Here is an 18,153-nt window from a genome sequence, read left to right as displayed (position 1 = left end):
GTGTGTGTGTGTGTGTGTGTGACTGAGTGTGTGTGTCTGTGACTGAGTGTGTGGTTGACTGTGTTTGTGTGACTAGATGTGTGTGACTGAGTGTGTGTGTGTGTGTGTGTGTGTGTGTGTGTGTGTAATGGGCTACAGTGCAAGCTAATTATTTCCAGGAAGGAGGAGCAGGAGTCGACCCTTGACTCTATATCCATCCTGATACCCCTTCACCCTTCAGTACACCTCGTCAGGGGAGAAAGGTTGAGAGTTTGCCCCAAAACAACATCCTTCCACCTACCCACCCATCCCCCCACAGACGCACACACGCACACATACACACACACACAGACATACAGTGCACATACGCCTTAATCCTACTGTACAGTGAAAGTGCACGGCTCCCCTCCTCCCCCTTATTGTTTTGGCCTACTTTGCTGCTACTCATGCGTGCTTAACCGTTTATTCAGCCCCAACTACTACCACCCCCCACGCCCCCATCCAACCCTCCTACACTTTCACTTACGCACAGTCACGTGCCGCTGAAGCTGTTACCACGGCTACAGGGGGAAGACTTGCCAGCAAAGCCCCATTTTTCCCAGTTCCCCGAAGCCCACCACTAACACAGCGGGGCCAGATAACATCGCAGCCAATCCTCTGTTAAGATGAGGCCGAGAGCACCCCAGGGCATTGGGTCCCCTTCGTGACTGCTGGTGACCGCTGTCGTGGCATCTGTGGGGCCACGGCGGGAGCGCAGCCTAAGGAAAGACCCCCACCCAAGCGGCAGTCATAACATTGGCCCCGTGTGTATTTCTCATGCTATCGTGTTGATTGGATGCTGAACCTTGCATAAATGATGGCTGTAACTATATGGCTGATTGCCATGTGGTGTTTATTCCTGAAATACCCAAGTCATCCCTATGCTGAAATTACATTCAAGTAATCAACTGGTAAAGGTAAATTAAATTCACGAATTTATAAACTGAATGCAAAGAGTGTTTAAGGCTGATCAGTGATGAAGAAAAAATGTCCCAAAATGAAATAATAAGCCATGATCAGACACTGCATGAAGAAGGTTGAAGAAATCTAGAGCTGCACAAACACTTTGATCACAAGCAGCATGAGGCTTTTTGGCGTCGGCTTTTTCTGTGCTCAAGATTAATAAAACTTAATAATGCCATTCCATTCCACAACACATAACAGAGGCATCAGTGTGATACCTGACTTAGAAGGAGCAAAATGTCTCTCTGGGTCTATAAAAGTGTCGAGCCGTGGCACGCCATGAATGTTGTTTTTCTTTTCTCAGGTTTTACGATGTTGTTGTTCTTGTTGTTGTTATTGCAGGGATTCCACCTTAACCCTCCTGTGTAGCACAACCCTCCCACCACACATCCACGCATGCATACACACAGCCCTCTTCAGATGCCCCAGGAGAGATTCAATGAAGTCTTGAACTCAGCTCAAGCAGGGGTTACATGAGAGATCTGCATGTGTCTGTGTATGAGGAGTAGATGTATGTCACATGGAGACAGGCAGGTAGAGAGCAGAGAGTGAGGTGGATTTGATGTGCGGCAGACACTTGTGAACACAGAGGAGAGCCCTCACCGCGCCTAGGACAGGAGGAGCGAGACGGCGCCAGACACGACAGAGGGTTAAAAGAATGAATGAACACAGATTCTGCACATTGCTGCTGAGAGGAGAAGGAACGAGGAAAGGGAGGAGAGAGGAAGAGAGGAGGAGGAGGAGGAGGAGGGAAGGGGGTTGCCCGACACTACTACTACATCAGGCACTCATGTGCAAGAGTCGAGTGGGTTCTACCCAGCAACTCACCCTCTCGTCACACACACACTCACACTCTGACCCCCCCCCCCTTTGCCAGCAGACAGCTCTTGCCAAATGGCAGCTCATGGTGTGATGCAGGCATCAACCAGGGGCCCAGACATGGGCTGAGGGGTGACGGAGGGAGGTAGTAAGGGGGACTTGTTTTTGGCATGTTCATATACTAGGAACTAATGAGCACTAACGAAAAGAGAAGGTACTCATGCATACGTAAACAAAGAAAAGCATACATATGCATGCACACAGTGTTGGCACGTGGCAGCATGGAATGTGTGAAGCGACTAGTTGGTGCACACTGAGATTAAAACAAATAGTCTAAACATAGAGTGGTGTGTTTGGAGGCAATTGAGTCAAGCTGTGCTCAGATTGAAGTTTTAGGCAGTAGGACTCCAGACCGCCGCACTGTGACCCAGTAAGAAACAAGGCCAGTGTGTTACTGGGTCTCACACATACTGGGAAGCTGTCACACACACCTTCAGACACAGTTTTCTGAGCACACTCATGTACACACACATAGGAGGCACATACAGAGAGACAAAGAGGTCGCCAGCAAAAGATACACATGAGGAAGTTAATAAAAGGCATACAAAAAAAGGACATACTCACACAAAGACACACACCCACATGGCGTACGGCTCATGCATAGTGCATAGTTCATTTACTGTTTTGTTATAACCACACTAAAATCACACGCATGCTATTGCCTTAATGGATTCATAGCATTCGTGTTTAACCAAATTTATGCTTCTCACTCATACACAGTAATTGCAGACACGCACACTCACAAAACACACTTAACACAAAGAGGTGAGGTCAGTAGTGGAAGGGATAGGGAGATATCGCCGGTAGCGCACTGTAAATTACCATCATATTTCAACATGCCTAGTTGTGTGTCTGTGTGTGTCTGTGTGTGTATTTGTGTGTGTAGGCAGCCAGGCTCCTGGCATGAAGGCAGAAGATCCATGTTTTGATGTTGACGCGTGTGTGGGAGTTGACACAAGAGGTTCAGTGCCGCTTCTGACATGTAGGAGAAGATTCATACGTTTGCGTCAACATCCGCAGCGCATCATATGCACATGTATGCAAAACAGGTAGACAGGCAGACAGACAAATACATTGTACATGTATTTTGTACATACATTAACAAAGATATATACATAGTCAATGAAGGAAAGACAATTTTACAATAACTGGCATCGAAATAATGAAAGAGGAAAAGCAAGAAAAAGAAGCTGCTAGAAAACAGGGAAAACAAAGCAAGAGCGAGACAGACAGTGTATATCTCCTGAGTTTTTTTTCCCCTCTCTCTCTCCTTGCTGATTGGGGTCAGTTCTCTGCCATTAACCAAGTGTAGACAGGGGAGGGCCAGAGCAGTGAGTCGACCCCTCCGCTTTTATAGGGTTGCCCGATAATAAGTACTGGTGCCTCCGAGGAATGCTGCAGCAGGAATGCGCTGTTAACATGTCTGTGCTCCGAAGCACTGCTTTTATGAATATGTATCTGGTTATCAAATGCAGCCTGGCAGTTCTCTGAGACAGTGCAGTGCTGCTGGATGCAACCCTGCTTTCCCAGGTTTGAAATCTACCAGAAGCTTCTCCCCTGAGTCTCTTCAACTTGACCTGCCTATCTGCTTTCCAACACACTCAGTGATGGGAAAATACTACAAGAACAGATTCTTTTCCTTATGCCAATTATGTGCTTGCTAGTGTCTTTGCAAAGGAAAATGTATGAAATGTATTTTTCTATCTGTAAGCCTTGTGCAGGTACTTTCAACTGAAGAGAAGTTGGAAATCGAAATGTCCAGTGCAAGTGCACTTATAAATAAGTGCCGTCAGTTGGTTTAGAAAGGTCACTCCCACAGGCATTTCTTACATGTGCAGTCAAACAAAGATCTACTAAAAATTCTGCAGTCTCTTAGCAACATTATCACACGAAGATATATGCCCCTAAGGCAGGTATAAAAATAGATAGAGATGCAGAATGACATACAACTGACTGACTGTTTATAGTCTACATATAAAGATAGACAAGTTCAAGGACAAGGCGAATGGACAGAGTGAAAAAATAGCCAGGGATTGTGAATGAGACTCTAGGTGTGCATGTGACATTCCCTTGTCTGTTTTGTGTGCTGTGTGCTGTTTGCTGTGTGCTGTTTGCGAGCGTGTGTGTGTGTGTGTGTGTGTGTGTGTGTGTGTGTGTGTGTGTGTGTGTGTGTGCGTGTGCGTGTGCGTGTGTGTGCGTGTGCGTGTGTGCATGTTCTGGACCGTCAGCACACTCATTGATGTGCCGGGTCCATAAACACTCGGCCATGACTCAGGCTCCCAAGCGGGCAGCAGAGCAGTGGCTGATGGGTAGATGATCTGAGCCACACAGCTGCCGCCGCTCAAGGTGAGCTGCCCAGGGCGCATAAATCTGCATAGCTAATGCGGAGCCACCGCAAAGGGCCCACTTAGAAACATTACACAACGTTTGTGGTGTATGTGTAGGTGTGTCTGTGTGCGAGAGAGAGCGAGAGGCGCACTAAGACACACACAGTGCAAAAAAGAAAGAGAGGAAAAGACAGTGTTAGAGAATATTTGTTTTGAATGTACACAACAGAGCAGGAGACAGTCTACTCCCCTCTTTAGACTCACGTTGAATATGTCACATTATGTAATGTCTTACATATGAGGATGGGGTCTTTTAAGGGCACAACAAAGCCATACAACATAATATTACTATTTGTCTGAAAGTATAAATAGATTTTTCGTTTTCACATGGTGATCTTTATTGTTTTTTGAACACAGGAGTGGTCAAAAATGGTGGCAGAGCTGCTTGTTGGGTTGGGACACTGAAGTGGAGCGCAAACAACTGACAAAAAGAGTCATTATCCTGCTCGTATAGCACGATGCAACATTAGACATGCCTATTTGAGCATTTGCTCACTGTGTATTTTCTCTTCCATCAGTAATCATGAACCATATGTGTGTTTGTGTGTCTCACCACCACAGCTACTGTATATTCCAGCTTGCTGTCAGTGATAAACGACTCTCTGAAACACCCTCTGCAAGTCAGATGAGATATCCATGTGTGATCGATTGCTTATGCCTGTATCTTCACCTAATATGACCGATTTCTTATTCCTTTCTAAATATCCTCTTATCCTTGTATCCGCTCAGGGTCAGAATTCTGCTTCCGCAATTTCACCAGCCCCTCCGGCATGATCGAGTCCCCGGGTTTCCCAGATAAATACCCTCACAATCTGGAGTGCTCCTATATGATCATTGCCCCGCCTCACATGGACATCACTCTCACTTTCCTGACGTTTGACCTCGAGAACGACCCCCTGTTGGTGGGAGAGGGCGACTGCAAGTACGACTGGCTGGATGTTTGGGACGGTCTGCCACAAGGTGAGGGCACACACACAAGTGACACTAATACTGATGTGGAAATGATTCAACTCAATACACTCACTTATAAAGGTGCGTGGACAAATCAACGCTTTTGGGTTGTGGGGATAACACACACACACACACACATTACATTCATATCCACTTTCAGAACACACTCTCACTCATACCTTCCCCCACATTCCCACGGAAATTTGCATGCCAGTCTTCAATTTCCTGAGCAGCCATCACTCCCTTTGATGTAAGCAGTGTTGCCTTACATTCCTTTACATTACTTAGAGGAAACATTATTACACACCGAGCTGAAAGTGCCTCAACACCCCTAAGGAGCAGCCCTTTCCCATGCCCCTCTTCCCTCTCCATAATAACCCCCTTCATCACCCCCTTCCTATTCTCCCTGTCCTCCCGTCTTATCACCTAGCGCTTCCTTCCTCCCCCGGGTGAGTGAGAGTGACGGCCATGATGAATATCTGTTTGTAACCAGTAGGAGGTGCCGGGTGTTGTGAAAGTGGTCTATCGGCCACGATCAGGAAGTGGCGAGGAAAAAACATTTGAGGATGTTATCGAGAGCTTTGATAGTGACCGCCATAGGGTAATGTTAGCTGCTGTGGTGCTGTTGAAAACCACATTAGGAGTGGTGAGTGGTTCACTTCCCACCTCTCTCTTTCTGACTTCTTTTCTTTCTCTCTTTCTTTTCCCCTTTTTTAAAATATGAAGCAAAGAACTGAGGATTTGCTCTAATTATTCTATTTTCAGTTGCTAAAAAGGGATCCAAGTGGATTTAAAATTCCAATTATAGCCTTGAATTTGAGAGCTTTGATAGCTGAAAACAATTTATACCATTCAAAGTTGTGAATTAGGAGGAAATTAAAGTGTAACCCACTTCCAGTGAGCCGAGTCCTCGGGCATGAAAGAGGGATGGGAGACAGGACGGAAGGGTGAAGAATTTGGTGTCTGGCAAGGGAGCTACTCTTGAGACTATTGTAATCCTCGCTGGTGCATGTGTGTGTGTGTGTGTGTGTGTGCAGCTGATCTCAGTGCAGCTTGCATTAAGGCAGGGATTCCAATCCCCTGCTGGGCCCTGGCTGAGACACACACGGCAGATGGATGGATGGACAGTAGAGAGAAGGCGGAAAGAGGAATGATGGGAGGAAGAGAGACAGGGCGAAGCATGCTGGGACTCATTAGACAACACTTACTGAAGCAGCGTGGCCACTGGAAATCTGTCTCTGCAGGGCTTGATTCTGTTTTTATTTTGAATGGAAAAGACACACTGGTTTATAAGGACGCTGCAAGACAAAATATTTCATGTTTTTGCAAGGTGCAAGTAGCATCATATAGCAAAAGCAATAAATTCAACCAGATACTACTCAGTTTTAAAAAATAAGAGCACCAACAGCTTCCTGTTAATTTAAAATCAAGTGTTTTAAAAAAGGCTTGTATCACAATATCACCCTGAAAAAGACTTAGAAATGAAACTATTTAACGTTGTGACCAAAAAAATACAACATAACACGTATGTTTACATCAACTGGGTTTGTGTGTGTGTGTGTGTGTGTGTGTGTGTCCGCAGTGGCTCCTCTGATCGGCCGGTACTGTGGGACAAAGATCCCTCCAGAGATCCAGTCGTCCTCCGGCCTGCTGTCCCTCTCCTTCCACACCGACATGGCCGTGGCCAAAGACGGCTTCTCCGCCCGCTACAACATGACACACAAAGAAGTCGCAGACTGTGAGTGCGAGATAACTTTTAGAGAGTGTGTGTTTGTGTCTTCAAATGTTCTCTATGTAGGTTTGTTTACCCATTTTTATTCCCATCTCTATTTTCTCTCTTTCAATGGTTTCTTCTTCCTCATCTCTGCTGACACTCATCTTTCTTTCTTCATCTATCATCCTCTTACCCTCTCGAACTTTTCAGCTTTGCCTACTTTAATGTTATTTCAATCTTAAAGTTCTTTCTCGCCGCTCTCAGCCTATTTCACTCTCCTAAGAGAGCATGATGTTCTTAGAAGCAGACTCATACTATTTTTCCTTTAGAATATAAATTAACTTCACCTCAATTTAACTCTGCTCACCTGTTGGGCTGCCTTCTGTCTCCTTCTACCCTTTTCTCTGTTTGGATTTACCTTTTCGTCTCTGTCTTCAAGCTCTATATTACACTACTTAGATCTTCCCTCTCAGTCTCTTTAAAAAAATTCTCGCAACTGTCATCCATCAACTTTCCTTCCTTCATTTTTCCTTCTCACCTGTAAAGCCACATGAACAAGTATACAGTTAAAACTCGGCTTTCTCAATCTCCCTCGTCTTCCCGTCTCCTTTCTCTCAGCAGCGTTCCACTGTAGCACGGCACTCGGCATGGAGTCAGGGAAGATCAGTGACGACCAGATCACCGCGTCTACGACCTTCTATGACAACCGCTGGTTGCCACGCCAGGCCCGCCTCAACAATGACGACAACGCCTGGACGCCATCAGAGGACAGCAACAAGGAGTATATACAGGTATATACAGTGGTTTATCTGTTGCTAAGTGTATTTTTGTGTTTCAACTCTCAAAGGTTTCAAAGAGAAATCTGAATCAACATTACTTTCATTTGCTGAGGACAATAAATGAAGAGAATTTGTCTCAGTGATATTAGTGCAGTGGAGAAGATGCACTGGACAACAGCATCTAGTATATACTGAGGACATACAATAGGACACACGCACACACACGCACAAAAAGGAAATGGAGGAACTGTGAAATGATGATAAGGAAGTGCTTCTGTGCTCTCAATCTTTTCCTGTCTCAAACACACACGGGTCCACGCGTATGTATGCATGCATACATAGACACACACACACACACACGAGTACAGAGGAGCACGACCCGAAGCCCGTGATTGATGAAGGTGCTCTTCAGGAATGCATCCGAACACTGCGCCATTGATCTTTGCCTCTAGTCTTTCTCCCCTCACACATATGACAATGCACAGACACACACACATTAACACCACCTCGGCTTCCTCAGCAGTAGGCCACAGTTGGTGTCCATCCCCTGCTGTCTGTGTGACAGATAATCGCAGCAGCTGGTCTGTTTCTGTTATCTACATCAACCCCGAGCCCCGTAAATCCCCACAGCAATCTACACAGCCCTTCTGTTACTCTATTCGTTTCTTTTCTCATTTGTTCTATTAAGATATTGAGAAAATAAATTTTCAATATAAGAAATCAAGTTTTAAATCATCTCTTTTATTTTCCCAGGTTGACCTCCACTTCCTGAAGGTTTTGACGGGCATTGCCACACAAGGGGCCATTTCTAAGGAGACTCAGAAGTCCTACTACGTCACCACCTTCAAACTGGAGGTCAGCACCAATGGAGAAGACTGGATGGTGTACCGACATGGAAAGAACCACAAAGTAAGCTTTTATATGCACACCCATTCACATACATACTGTACATTAAAATAACTCATGTAGGCTAAAACAAGCCCGGAAATGACCCAACTAGCCCCCGTTGTAAATTGGAGGTCAAATCTACTCTTTAATTTAATTTAATTTAAATAAACATGGTCTACACAGAGACAAATAGATGAAACAGTCTACACAGCAATGGAGTCTACAATTTGAACTTGTAGTGCACTTTCGCTAACCTTTATGCTACTATCATCATGCGTTCTCCAACAACAGAGTCTGTTGTGTGCATCCAAGAGCCATATCGGGGTCTTTCCCACTCAAGGACTGTTTATGAACCTGAGTCATGACTCCAGTCATGAGGCAGAGAAAGAGGGAAGGGGAGGGAGGAAGAAATAGAGATAGAGAAAGGAAGGGAAACTGACAAACAAGAACAATGGAGTCCTCTATGTGCCCTTATCTGGGCTTGCTATTCAGGATCTCTCTCACACCAGTGCATCCACACGTAAGCACACACCTGGGGTTTTAAAACCCTTGGAGTCATACCAGGTGTGGACTGAGCAAGTTGTTTCATAGCAACATTATGTTTTTTAATTGGTGGTGGTTAGTGCTTCGAATGAGCCTCATTGTGTCCATCCCTGTTTGTTTGCGTGTGGCGGCGGGGGGAGTGGATTCATACACAGGCTCGTGTATGAATGTATACACAGTGCAAGTTGTTGTCGTTATTGTTGTCATGGTGCTACCTATAGAAACCCCGTCTCCAGGCGATTTGAACTCTGTCCCTCGTATCTAAATTAAGGTCACCGTGGATTTCAAGCAGAAAAAATAGAGAGTGGAAAGGGTGGGGGCTTGTGGAGAGGGGTTAATCCACACAGTTACCCACAAGGACTGGGACTCCCCTTCTGTGTATGCCAGTGATTGGTTTGGGTGGCGGCGGTGGGGGGTATTTGATGTGGAGATTATTGAGCGAAACGTGGATTCGACTCAAAAAATCAACATCTGTGCAATTTATTAGAACCCCCTCACACAGCCCCCACTCCTCCCACATGAACACTCATGCAAAATCCACAGAGCCCCCCCCCCCCCCTTTAAATGACCTCTGGCTGATCTCTGTCTGGAGATCTGTGCGTGTATGTGCATATGTACTGTATATGATGTGTGCCTGTCTGTCTGTACCGTGTAATCTGAATCCACTAATCTATCTGAGCAAAAAAACACTGTTCAGACACTTTCAGACATGGACTCTGACAGATGCATCAACTTGCATTTTGGAGAGATATTACTTGTTTTATGAGTGGTCACTTGTTAAATTCGTTATGTTTTCAGCCTGCGCGAAGAACGCATAAAGTCCAGTAGGAAGATGAAAGATCAATAAAAGATAACAGATTTGTGTTAAAATATGGATATTCCTCAAAAACCAGGCTGAAACTAGGAAATAATCTGGATACTTTTACTAATGGGACATTACATTATCTACATAAAATGTAGATATGATCAAGTATACCATCTGTTTTTGATTATGATAAAGAAAAGATGACAGCTACAACATTTACTCCATGCGTGACAGGGCTGTCAAATTATGCTTAAAACCCACAAGGATTTATTGTGCATTCACATTCTCTGATGTATAATATAGAGGCAAGGCATCTCAGATTACATTGGATTAAACTTTTTCTTTGTATTTTTGCCATCCACAGACAGTGATGGATGCATCGGATTTAGTAATAATGCTTTTGACAAATCGCACACTGAAGCACAATTTGCAGTCGTGATTTCAGCCTGACCTGATTTTATGATGCCGAAACTGCAGATTTCACTGTACTCTTCATTCTCCTCGTCAACCAGGTTCTCCTCAGGTCCCTGTGGGCTGCAGTTGAATCTTCCGTGACTGCTAATCCACCAGTCATGTTGTACAAACTCCCAGTTAGCCCGTCCTAAGCCCCCCAAAGAGCCCTTAAGTGGTTGAAGCTCAAGTCTCGTCAGGGGGTCCTGTAATGACTGGGATTTGGTTGTTTTAATTGTCATTTAACAGTGAGCTGGAAGCTAATGTGCCCTTGAAAGAGTGCACTTGCATGTGTCGGTAGGTGTACAATAGGTGTTTTTTTTGTGGAGGTCGAGCCATTAGAGTGTCTGTGCATCAGATATGAATCACCCCATGAATGAAATGATTGGCTGGGCAGTTCTTACCTAACGGTGTTCGTTATTGGAAGAGATCGCATTGCCATTCATTGTCAAGATTTGTGTCTTTAATTTGCTTTGTTAAAAAAGGACGAAAGATTCAATGCCACTGAAGATAATTGGACACAAAGAGAGGCAGGCGGAGGGAGAGAAAGAAGCTGAAAAAGGAGTGGCATTGTGGGAAATAAAGTGATGTGTGAAGAGAAAAACAACAGCACAGCAGATTGCAATCGCTTCAGTCACTCCAGCAAACAGACTTTGTGCATTTGTGTGCAGACACGCCTGTGTGTGATTCTTTCTTTCTGCATGCCAACACATTTTCAGTTTGACACCCATGTGACTTATTAATTCTAAATCACACTACTCACATATGCACCTCATTACTTGATGAGACGATAGCACGCTTAGGAATTGCATATCTCTCTCTCACACACATACACACACACACACACACACACACACACTCATAGATACAAACACACAATGATTTTTTTTAGCGGTGACATATAAACACGAGCACCCAAACAAATTAACATTGAAGACCCGCACTCTCATCCATCTGTGAGGAAAATTCCATCAGCCCAGTGCTAACCAAGCATTGTGTTACTGAAAAGTATTGTGATGCTATGCTAAATCTTTTCAACACACACCCATGAACAAACCCATGAACACACACACACACACACACACACACACACACACACACACACACACACAAAAAGTAAACCTCGGAGAGGAAAAAAAGCCCACACAGCATTTCAGCCTGCCCCTCCATCACAATGTGTCAAAAAAAAAAAAAAAAAAAAAGCTTTGTTTTTCACTTGCTCATTCTTCATGACGTAAAGCTGCATATGCACACACAGGTAAGAAGTCACACACACTTGCACACAGAGTCATGGACAGATAGTAATGTTGGTACAGAGTGGAAGCCTTAAACATAAGGAGGTGTAAGAAAATTTCTTAGGATCACTGCTTCAACCTTAGCACACACACACTCTCTCAAACACACCACTAGCCCCTCTTAGAGCCAGTAGTGGAGAGCGGCCAGCTGGAACCAGTTCCTACTGTCAACATCTTCATACTGAGAACCGAGAAGGGTGGGGGACGTCTGGAGCAGAGATGGAGAGGGGGGTAATGGCTAGAAAGAGAGAGTGAAACAGAGGGAATAACTAGAGCAAAAAGACGAGGATGAGGAGTGTAATGGACAGAGAAAGAGACAGGGATCGAGGGAACAACACAGGGATGAAAAAAATGGCCGGGAAACGAAAAATGTGTTGTGCAGAGCTCACCACTTCTCCCCGTGGTGCCATCAGAAAAAACTGTCAGAGGAAGGAGAAATGTGCCAAAAACGCAGAATGGAGAGAAAAAGTGAGAGATGGTAAATGAATCAAGCTATGATGTATATATTTATGCATGCCTCATTTTCCAGACAACAAATGTTTTTTGCTTTAACAAGACCCAGGGAAATTTAGTCTGCTTAGGATGCACAGTGGCTTCTTTTAACTTTCTATTTGCTGGTCCAGAGCTTTAGATCTTTAGAGAGCGTATTTACGATAACATACACACACGCCTTTTGCGCTGACCTCGTTCTCCTGAGAGGTCATCAATAGTTAAATACCTATGGTGCCTGCGTCCCGCCAATGTCCACACAAATGAGTCTGACCGTCACATGCTGCTATGTGTGTGTATGGGGGGCTATAGACTATGAGCGGGGCTTCGTTATATTTTCATGAGTCTCCACACTAGGAGACACAACATGGCAACGTTAATTATTCAGACCACCTCGCCTACACGACACGTGAGGAGGGGGGCTCAAATAGACGCACACATACACAAGCAAAACATGCCAGTCGTCAGGCAGATTAGAGGTGGCCCAGACAACAGACTGGTAGCGTCGCCCTTCCTCATGCCTCACACAAACACTTATACGCACACTTTATCATCTACTTGCACAGACATACATATAAATTCAATCCATGCCCTGTGGACATCCCTGGTTAGTCAAAAAGTAACCACGTTATCAACAAGTTGGTCAATGACCAACCATCTGCTTCCTAAGGCCATTGACCTTTAACCTTGGAAGTAATGGCTCAAGGGTCAAATGAGTGACCTTTCAGGTAGCCTGACAATAGATGGGAGGAAGAGAAGGGGACAGAAGGAGCCAAGAGCTGACTGACAACTTCTCATTGTCTCAGTCTCACTTCCTGCTCTTGCTCCATGTCAAAGTTTTTTTTTCTCTCCTTTCACATCCAAGAAGGAAAAATGAAAAGTCCCTCTCGAAAGCTGATTCTCATTGAACAAATTGTTCTTTCTGTGTTAGTAACGTTGGCCACGTTCCCTGCTTTTATCCAAACATGAAAACAAAGCAAGGCAGCTGGCAATAGGCTATTATAATACACCAGCTAATGGCCTTTTAGTCGTGGTGGGCATTTCGTGCATTGGAACAAGACATTTCTGGGAAGTTGTAATGGACAGATACTTTACAGATATTTCCAAACTTTCCACTTTTGAAACTACAACAGTTTATGGGGCTGATTTTGTTATGTTTACATCATTTTTCACTTGACAATTATTTTTTATTACAAGTAATCAAAAACTTTTGGGAACAATTTACACCGATATGATTATGGCGCTTGGATAATTTGTAAGGATACACGATATTCTGATGCTTGAATAATGATGTTTGTCCAATAATTTGCTTGCAGTGAACTTTCACTAGTTATAGCTATTCTTTTCAAAATGGAGGAATTACCACTGAATTTTGCTATTTTGCCTTATAATGACATAAATACTTGGATGGAGTATTTCCTGTTTCAGCGATGAATGTCTTTGTTATTCTTTCCTTCCTACTCGCCACCACTCCCTGCCTCCTCTCCCACATTCCTCTGTTCATATTCCTCATTAAGTGATATATACTGCCTTCCATTCAGCCTTTTCTTTCTCTCTCCTCTCTCTCACACCCGCCGCCAACCCTCTCTTCATCTGTCTTTAACTATTCTTCTGAGGACTCCTCCTCCCTTCAGTCATTTTCTGTTTTCCCGTTCCTCTCTGTCTTCCCTCCCCGCTGCTCTTTGTTTCACAGGCAGAATATCTGGGAGTAGTAAAGACAGGACGGTTGTATGTGAGGCATACGCTTGTCTTTGTGTGAGCATGCGTGGGTGTTTACATAACCCCCATGAGAGCCCGCATCCACTCTCTGGCCTCTTAGGTAAACATGACGGCTGTCTATCCTCAATCCAGCAGCAGATACAGCAGAGATAGCCCCGCTTATCTGTTCAAACACTCATGCTGCTTTGTATTACCAGTGTCAGCTCCACTTGATTAAATCAGGCCATGCCCAAAATCAAATAGAACCTCTCGAGTAGGATTTTGAAGTCACATAAGTCATATTCCCACTGGTTATGGAATTTCTGGAATATCACATCATTTTGAGAGGCGTGTGCCCGACAGGGAACTTACAAATGGGTCACTTTAGACCGAAATGGCAAAGCAATATTTTCAGACTCTAACTGAAACCAGATGCTTCACTTGTGTAATGAAAAACAACATTATCAAAAGAAGAGGGAATCAAATTTTTAGGCTATGGGAATGTGCTTTGGTTTGATCATCCTGTGCTTGGATTAGAGTAAAAGAAAAATTGTGTAGGGGTATATTTTTTTAAGGAATTATGCTTTTAATCTTTAATTCAGCTGCTTGTAGCCGTTGTCTTTCCATCCTTCCATTGCGTAATGGCAGTGATTTTAGTCACCAGGGTTTTGCTGATATCCGTCGATTAACAGTGGCTGTCCTATCAGCCAGCCCAGTCGAACACAGACAGCGGGACTGAATGACAGTTAACAGTCAGTCAGTAAGTTAAAAGATGCTCCCTCCGCTTATCTGAGTGTGTGTATGTGTGTGTGTGTGTGTTCTGTTGTGTGGGTTCCTGTGGTTTCCTGTGTTTTTCTGTGTGTGGTTTCAGTTAGTAGCCTCTGACAAGAGGAAGAAAAGCATATGGGGGTAAGGCAGGAGGTGTGGAGAGATATCAACTGTACAGTCTTAAAGAAGAGATTTAAGGGAGATATTGGAGGTGTTGAGATTAAGGGCCCAGAGGGATGTGGTTAAGACAGACAAAGAGTGGAGGGAGAGTGATGCGGAGAAGGAAGAGGAAGTTTTCGAAAATTACAACCTGGGAGTTTGGGTTTTTGGGAAAACTTTTCTGCCACAAAAAGGGAATGAAGTAAGACTCACGTCTGTCATTTAATGCCTTCTAGCATCATGGGTCACTTGTCTGCACAAAAGACATAGTAACTGACCATACTGGTTACATTGCCCTCCGACCCCTGCTGCCCCAGCCCATCGCTTAACGGCGAATAGAAGGAAGGGAGTGGTCATGGAGAAGAAGTGAATGTTGACGCTTTTGGGTGGACACCTCAGGAAGTGAATTTCACTCACATCCTGCCCACCTGGACACACTTCCTGCATCTGAAGGCCAGTCATCTTTGGCCATGTCAGGTCATGTCTCCCGCAGTTCCCTATGACCACCAGCATAGAGGTGAATGGAAGTTGGTGGATGAGTGAGCGATGTGTTTTTGGAGGAGGAGGAGGACAGAGAGGGAAACCCTCATCCATCGTCGGGCTTTCCCAGCCTCCCAGCGCCGAACCTTTGACCCCTAAACACATCGACAGCTGTGCTGGTGACATTGGAGCCGTGTTTGGGTTGTCTCTGCTTTGTCCGGCCTGCCACTGTGTGTGTCTGTGTGTGTGTGTAGCCAAGCGAAACCGTGCGCTGTGGGTGGGTGTAGAGCAAAAGCTCATGTGTGTATGAGAAAGAGAGAGATAAGACTTAGGCATACAGGCATGTACAGTACATCTCCTTATGACAGTTACCGACCTCTGTCTTCTGTTTGTTTTCCCAGATTTTCCACGCCAACACAGACCCAGCTGAGGTGGTTCTGAACAGGGTCCCGCAGCCAGTTTTGGCACGGTTTGTTCGCATCCGACCACAGACTTGGAGGAACGGCATCGCCCTGCGCTTTGAGCTCTACGGATGCCAGATTACAGGTGTCTATCTCTCTCTCTCTGTGTGTGTGTGTGTGTGTGTGTGTGTGTGTGTGTGTGTGTGTGTGTGTGTGTGTGTGAGGTTAGATTTCTCTAACCTTTCCTTCACATTCAGATAGTTTGAACAGAAACAACAACAGTTCTCTGCTGCACTTTTGGGCTCAGTTTCTTGGTGAGGAGAGAGAGGAGAAATCCCTTTTTGTCCACTTTGGTGATTTAGGGATTCAAACCAGCAACATCGTGGTCAGAAGTCTTGCCTTTTCCATTGTCTTGCCGAGAATAAAGCGGTTTTGATTGCTAAATATAATTTGCTCAAAAAAAGATCAACTTCAAAGACTTTGAACATCAGCAAAAATAACTTTCTAAACCATAAAAGGGAACACAAACATAGAAACATACTCTCTTTCACACACACACATACACACACACACACACACACACACACACACATATATATATATATTTAGCCTCCCACACTCCCCTGCTGTCTTTTAAACATGGCAAGCCTCGGGCTAATTAAAGGAAACTTTCACTCTATTCTTCCTTCCAGAGGCACCACCAGTGTCTTTTCCCTCTCGCGATGTTCTTCTCCTCCGTGCTCGCCTTCCGTCTCTTAACTACCCCCCGCTCTCCCGCCTCCTTTTCCCTCTCATGGTTATAGATACTTTTTTGATGTGTCCTCTTTGCTCTGTGAGCTCCTCTATATCGAGAAATGAGTACCGATCAATCATTCATGGCTCCCTGTTCGCTCTTACATCAGAAACTGTGATTCGCCGCAGCATCAACAGCTGCTATTGAAATAACCATTAGCTGTTACAGTACAGGTACATCCACACACCGGCAGTTTCTAAATATAGCAGATGACCTCAAAAGCAGGCACTGCCTTTGAAATGTACACAGACGCTACCCACAGGCACATACACACACACACACATATAGACTTCCTGTGCCTTTTATTCATTATTTACATCTCCTGCTTTTGCAGTGACATAACAGCATGAAACTTTGATCTGTGTTCTCTTAAACCGTCAGCACAACTAACATCTCCCCATCTCCCTTCCTCCTGCCCTTTCTCGCCTCCTCTGTGTCTCCCCATCTTCTTCTTCCTTGAGCTCTCTCTACCTCCCTCCACCCTCCACGCTCATCCATCATATTTCTTTCCCACCGTTTGTCTCTGTAGGAGTCTCACCCCTTGCTCTCCTTCTCCCAGTCTCCCCATGCCATCATCTTCAGCTCTTTCTCTTGCTTTTTTTCTCTTTCCACTCTCTATTTCTCTGCCTCCCAGCTCCTCTTATTATACCTTTCTTATCCCCGTAATCCTCATTTCTCCCTCTCACATATTCCCTCAGCAAATTACTTTGAACGCTACTCGTTCATCCATATCTGAATGAGTTTCATTCCCAAGTGCTTCTACATATACGTATATAGAACTTTCCCTCCGTCAGTGGATGTATATAAAATATGTGCAGCCTATTGAACAGACAAACTATTGTAAAGAATATAAAACACAATATAGTGAACTGCATTTTTAAGAGACACGTAAATATTTGTGTGAGATCTGAAGTGCATGAATGCAGAGCAGTGAAGTGTGGCCATTCAGCAGTAGACTTAACATATGCTTTTATATCACTAATGGCAGTCTAACTGCATGTTGAACATGAAGCAATAGAGCTGCACTACAGATCTACCAGGTCTCTCACCCGCTCCTGTGTTTTCCAGTCTAAACTGTTAATGCTTACTGGCCAGCAGTGCAATCCTGCGGTGAAGCTTAACAGCTCCCAGGTGGGAATATTTGTAACAGCGAGAGCGTATGTTAGGTCATCGTTGAAACTTCTCCATCAACCCCCAGCCAAGGTGAAGGTTATAGTAATCTCTGGCCTCTATGCTTTCCACACCAGATGCTCCGTGTTCAGACCTGCAGGGCCTGCTGTCCGGCCTGCTACCTGATGCACAGATCTCAGCCTCGTCCAGCAGGGACATGGTGTGGAATCCTGGGACCGCCCGTCTGGTTGCTAGTCGCTCCGGCTGGTTCCCCGCCCCTGCACAGCCCCTGACTGGAGAGGAGTGGTTACAGGTACAAGAAGACTTCCATCGTTTCATCGTAAATTTTGGCTGCAAGTTTCGAGTTGATCTTAATGCTTGACGGCACCTTGCAGATCCTTTTCGCTGTATTTTTTCTTACATGTTAAAGATATTTCAATAAGAATGAATCACAAATCACTCCTAACATTCACTTCCACACATCAAGGGGTAATAGTATACATTAGTATAAAAGACTTGCAGCAGATCGGCCTGAGTAGACCCCAAAAAGAGAAATTTGTCGATAGATTACAGTTGATGTTGA

General features: G+C 44.7%; 1 protein-coding gene across 4 annotated transcripts in view; it reads left to right on the top strand.

The window, feature by feature from the left end:
* The window catches only part of nrp2a (neuropilin 2a), a 63,356-nt gene that overhangs the window by 24,101 nt on the left and 21,102 nt on the right, over positions 1-18,153 (top strand). For 3 of the 4 annotated variants that reach the window (XM_040142039.1, XM_040142038.1, XM_040142036.1), the window contains exons 4-9: positions 4,977-5,207; positions 6,781-6,936; positions 7,531-7,703; positions 8,445-8,600; positions 15,668-15,812; positions 17,708-17,883. In XM_040142039.1, the coding sequence (XP_039997973.1) occupies positions 4,977-5,207; positions 6,781-6,936; positions 7,531-7,703; positions 8,445-8,600; positions 15,668-15,812; positions 17,708-17,883 (1,037 nt within the window). The remainder of the gene's footprint in view (positions 1-4,976; positions 5,208-6,780; positions 6,937-7,530; positions 7,704-8,444; positions 8,601-15,667; positions 15,813-17,707; positions 17,884-18,153) is intronic. The other variant, XM_040142037.1, reaches the window with a different exon arrangement.

This window comes from Xiphias gladius, chromosome 13, assembly GCF_016859285.1.
Source record: "Xiphias gladius isolate SHS-SW01 ecotype Sanya breed wild chromosome 13, ASM1685928v1, whole genome shotgun sequence".
Taxonomy (NCBI): Eukaryota; Metazoa; Chordata; class Actinopteri; order Istiophoriformes; family Xiphiidae; genus Xiphias; species Xiphias gladius.
Note: the sequence above shows the minus strand (reverse complement) of the source record. Positions and strands in the feature narration are given on the sequence as shown.